Source organism: Priapulus caudatus, unplaced genomic scaffold, assembly GCF_000485595.1.
Source record: "Priapulus caudatus unplaced genomic scaffold, Priapulus_caudatus-5.0.1 Scaffold40, whole genome shotgun sequence".
Taxonomy (NCBI): Eukaryota; Metazoa; Priapulida; class Priapulimorpha; order Priapulimorphida; family Priapulidae; genus Priapulus; species Priapulus caudatus.
Genome location: NW_014577101.1, coordinates 280,295 through 285,423, shown reverse-complemented (window position 1 = coordinate 285,423; position 5,129 = coordinate 280,295). Strand labels below are relative to the sequence as shown.

General features: G+C 46.7%; 1 protein-coding gene across 1 annotated transcript in view; it reads right to left on the bottom strand.

Moving 5' to 3' along the window:
• Positions 1-291: 291 nt before the first annotated feature.
• Positions 292-5,129, bottom strand: part of LOC106820112 (matrix metalloproteinase-21-like) — a 33,366-nt gene continuing 28,528 nt past the window's right edge. Inside the window, exon 7 of the mRNA XM_014824667.1 lies at positions 292-793. Coding sequence (XP_014680153.1) covers positions 503-793 — 291 coding nt within the window. The 3' untranslated portion in view covers positions 292-502. The remainder of the gene's footprint in view (positions 794-5,129) is intronic.

Sequence of the window (5,129 nt, the reverse complement as noted above, 5' to 3'; positions counted from 1 at the left end):
AGGATTTGCGTCGGGCTAGGGGTGGCATGATCGCGAATATATTCACGCTTAGATGAATATAGAAGATCTACAAATATTCTTTTTATAGCTGTTGAAATTGAATAGATCCCTGATTAATGATTGCCTATTTTTATGTTGTGCACTTGCAAAAGGATTTGCGCGCACTCGCGAACGCAAACATGCACGCACGCACGCACGCACACACACACACACACACACACACACACACATACATACACACACACACACACACACGCCAGCGAGGAGTCAGTTTAGCAAAAATGCTGTGTGTGTGTGTGTGTGTGTGTGTGTGTGTGTGTGTGTGTGTGTGTGTGTGTGTCCCGCTTCGCCGTCGTCGTATGTCGATATAAGTCTAGCGCGCACGAACTGAAGAGCGCACCAAGCGTTGAGCAATTGTTCGTCAAGCGGATGTGCGCGAAAGCGTCCACGTTAATATTATTGGCCAGGGCAGCGAAGCGCCGTCAGCCATGTTGATGACGTTTCACAGCTCGCTGTCGACGTCACAGATGTCGTACCACTTCTTCGACATCGGGAAGGGGCCCTTGACGCTATTCGTTCGTAGTCGGTCGAGCGGGTGGAATGCCTCGTTGATCCAGAACTCGTTGTTCTTCAGGATGTACATGGCCGTGTCCGTATAGGAGTAGTAGACGGCGTCCGGGTGATTGGGAAGAGGCTTCGAGCCAGGACTCGGTGGATACTCGTCGCGAATCATCTTCGGAAATCCGGGGAGGCAGCTGCCCTCATGTCCCTTCGCCACCTCGTATCCATACACCTGCAAAATGAGAAGAGGACGCGTTTTAACATCGTGTTCGTTGGGGTCGAATTATATTCATGACGATGTTGATGCGCTAGGAAGTGACATCGTTTCGTTTACGATTTGGTGCGGGAAGAGGTGTTGTACTGGAATTGCGACCTTCGAAAATCTGCTACCGCGAGATCCGTTGCCACACGTTCCAGGGTGACGTCAAATGATACGCTCTTTGACTAAAAAAGAATTTGCCGCAATGTCAATTAATTGCGGACGGGAAGCAACGGCGTAATTAACCCATGTTTACATAAACGCAAGCGGACGCCTTTTCCCGCGACCGCCGTCTCCGTAGACAGCTCAAACACTCGCTGATCTATCTGACTTGTTGATTTAGTAAAATACCGGCCAATGTTAAAAAGAGGGATTCCTTTCGAGGGTGAAGCGTGCACGGTATAAACGCGCGAGTTACGCTCTTCCGAAGAAGAAACGGGGGAGGCGAGAGCGCGCGCACCATAGATTTTACAAATCCTGTAGGCGGTAGTCAACTTTCCCCGTCTTCTTCTATTTCCTGGGCTCTTACGCACGCGCGCGCGCCAGTCGTGTCGGCCTTATAAACCGGACACTTTCTGGTTGCGCAAGGATACATGTCTGTAAATAAGTATTTGTCGAGCGTATTTTGTATACAGAGGCAAATTCCAGACATGTCTCGACAAGAGAGCCCCGTGTAAGAGAATCGTAAAGAACGTTGTAAAGCATGTGTGTGTTGTGTACGCTACATGCGCCGGCCGGCGAATTTTTTTTTCCTAACCAACATATCCATTCCAGAATTTTGGACTGCTCTAATTGGCTGTTTGCCAGCGAGGAGTCAGTTTAGCAAAAATGCGTCACGAAATAACGGACCGGCATTTGCAAAACCGCAATAAATACTATCTAAGAGTCGCATAATAGAAAAACTTTGTTTTAACTTATGGACTCTTGATGCTATATGTTCTTGGTGAGATCTGTAACAACTAAATCTGTACACTGAAGCAAGCCGGCGTACCTAGTGGTTTTAGTACTTTCTTCGAATTTATATTGACACGTGTGATGCATCTATTTTAAGTGATGCAACAAAACGCTCTGTTATTATATATCTCGGTGTGCCGTTTGATATCTACGCGTTACGACAGACACGACGTCAAAATTTGGCCGAGCATCTGTCATTTATGTCGAAGACTAAATCAATTTTAAATGTGGGTGAATATTGGGAAATCCGGTGTCCGTCGAATAAACGAGTAGACTGAGCAGTTATTATAATTACTGTTCATTATGCTAAACTGTTATCCTGTACCGACGACGCGATAATATAATATCAAGTAAATTGGTTGATAATTTTATTAGATAGAAAATTGCACATTATAAATCTTGAGCTGATTAGTAATAACTGCTGTCGGGCGTGCCCTAATAATTGTCATTTTTATCTTTTTTTAACGCGTGGTTGTAAAGTTTCGGCTTTATGGTAGCAATAATTGCAATATAATTTCGACCCCTGTATAACAGTAAGCTTCCGTGGTTCAAAGCTATATGAGTATATATATAGCTTGGCCGATAGCATCGGGTAATGTCACCCAGAAACACAAAATATATTAGCTCGTTGATAGAACATCGCTCTCGTAAATACACTAAATCATTTCGCCACCGCTCCTTCTGAGATCTCTGATGGTAACGCGTTGACTTCGATTTCCCACGTTTTAAATACAGGTGTTACTTTGTTTCACCTCTACTATTTGTTCGGATTCTTAACGCGGGTTTTTCCCCACAGTGTTACGGGTATCTATGCGCAGCGCAATTGCTGGCTCCGCTGCATAATGTTTTCCAGTGTAACAGACAAACGGTCTGTAGGATCGATTCTCCGTGGGTAAATTACATGATTGTGGCGTAAAATGATAAACCGATCATAGTTACGTCACAGGCCGCCTGTGACGGCTGCGGCGCATGCTCGGTATGCCTGAGGCAAGGCTTAAGACGCGTATACCGGTGTGCCGCCCACGAGTGTCCCAAAATTACGATGATTTCACACAGCGATTACATTTGGCAACAGCTGTTTTTTCTCATCCAATTCGCGTCACCACAAAGTAGCAATTGTACGCGCCGAGAATGGCAAACGGTTTGTTTGTTCAGATCAATGGCTGGCAAGTAAAAGGCGTCTTTGTCAACTGTTTAACTCTCGTTGCCGTGTGAGAAGGTATAAACCGGATATAAGTAATGCTACTAGCAACTTTTGCCCAGAGACGTGGTTAGAGCGCATTAGTCGCTGCATAGACAATACTGAATGTAAAAAACGCCACCTCGAATGATTATAACATCATTTGAATAGGATTTTTTTTAATGAATGTATTGTGGGTTGTTGGGTCGCTCTGAAAGGATTTGCCGTCGGGCTAGGGTGGCATGATCGCAGAATATATCACTTATATGAATATAGAAGATCTACAAAATATTCTTTTTATAGCTGTTGAAAAAATTGAATAGATCGCCTGATTAATAGAATTGCCTTTTTATGTTGTGCCACTTGCAAAAGGATTTGCGCGCACATGCAGCGAACGCAAACATGCACGCACGCACGCACGCACACACACACACCAACACACACACACACAACAACACACACACACACACACACACACACAACACACCACGCACACACACAACACGAGCGCGCGCAAAGCGCAGGGTGGCCGGACTGCGCGGCGCACTTGTACAGACATACAGTGGACACGCGCACACCGCACTTATTACAGTGGCCAACGTAAAGCGTATCGCCTTACATGCAGAACAGCTATATAGCGTTACTGTTTCGCTTTCTGTAAGGTCAACGTCTTCGTTGCCGGGGCAACACCACCACACACGGACACGCACCGCACACACACACACATGAAACGCGCGCATGCACGCACACACGCGCACGCACACGCACACGCGCGCGCACACACACACGCACACACACACAACACACACACCACACACAACAACACACACACACACACACACACAGCTATAGCTGATCGCTGCGTGCGCTACCGTATACGGGTTACGGAGGGGATTTGCACTTCTGTCGGCGACAGGGGCGGCACCATCCGCGAGGGCCGTGCCTGCCCTCCACGACAGTACGCAGCAGCCGGCGAAGCGATAGACGCTCATGCGTGCAAATTGACAACAAGGCCCGAGCGTTTAACAGGAAGCTAAGGACGCGCGCGGCGCTGAATCTTTCGACTCTTCATGCACTCGGCAGGTGTTCGAAACGTGGCCGGGCTGTTCGCGTGGCGGTTAAAGGCTAGCATAAAGCGGCAAACAGCTGAATTGACTGTGGCTAATAGGATGAAGCCCGGTGCGCCGGTCGTCACGCATAACGTGCCGGTACCTTGTTACCGGGCGGCGCGGCTGCTGTGGCGGAAACTCCTGCATTGAAGACGGTATCGCCGCAGAAGTAACGACGGTTGCGGCATTTATCCTGATAAACATACTCCGCGAATCGCTTTGGATGCTGCCGACTTGGCGAGAAAGCATTGATAAAGCACTATGGCGACAACGTATGCGGTTTAGGGAAGGCGGAGACATCCGCGCGCTCGTTTATATAAACTAGTGTAGATGGCAAAACGGGACACGAATCTATTACTCGTTTAATAATTATTCCTAAGGCTCCTGTTAGCAAATTTGTCTCTAAACTATAACGGCGAGCAGCCGTACCTTTTACCACATTATCGTTTGCTATGGACTCGTGCATGTCCTCAGCTGTTTTAAATATCTCTTATTACCATTTACATTATCACTTACTTCTATTCTATAATAGCATTAAGCAGCGGCAATTCGCAAAAAGGAATGCGTGATACTATCCACATACTTCTCACACGCAGATATAAGGCAACTTAACAGAATCCAGACTAATAAATCGCCCTTACTGTACATGCAGCCAAATACTGACTCTAGATAAGAAGCGCATATGCGGTTGCTATTAGCAAGGAAAGACGCGACTGGTAAATAAACATGGTCTAATCGTTACTGCGAATTTGCGAACACTTTCTTGATAATGACTATATTGTAATACGTCACTATCAGCGAGAACAATTTGTGACCGCACCATTGTGTGATGCGGCCAATGCGCATAGCGGCACAGAACTTTTAAAATGGCAAAATATCGTGTCGGCCTAACAACGACGGCAAGGAAGTATATATATCGTTTTCGTAGGTTTTTTACCTCTCACGTCTCGAAACTCCCATTGTCGGGCCATTGAAGAAATACAGGTTTCGCATCCCGCCTGGTCGAAGAACACAGTAATCATATATTGTTTGGGATGCTTGGCGAATATCGAGACCGGGAGGCGCA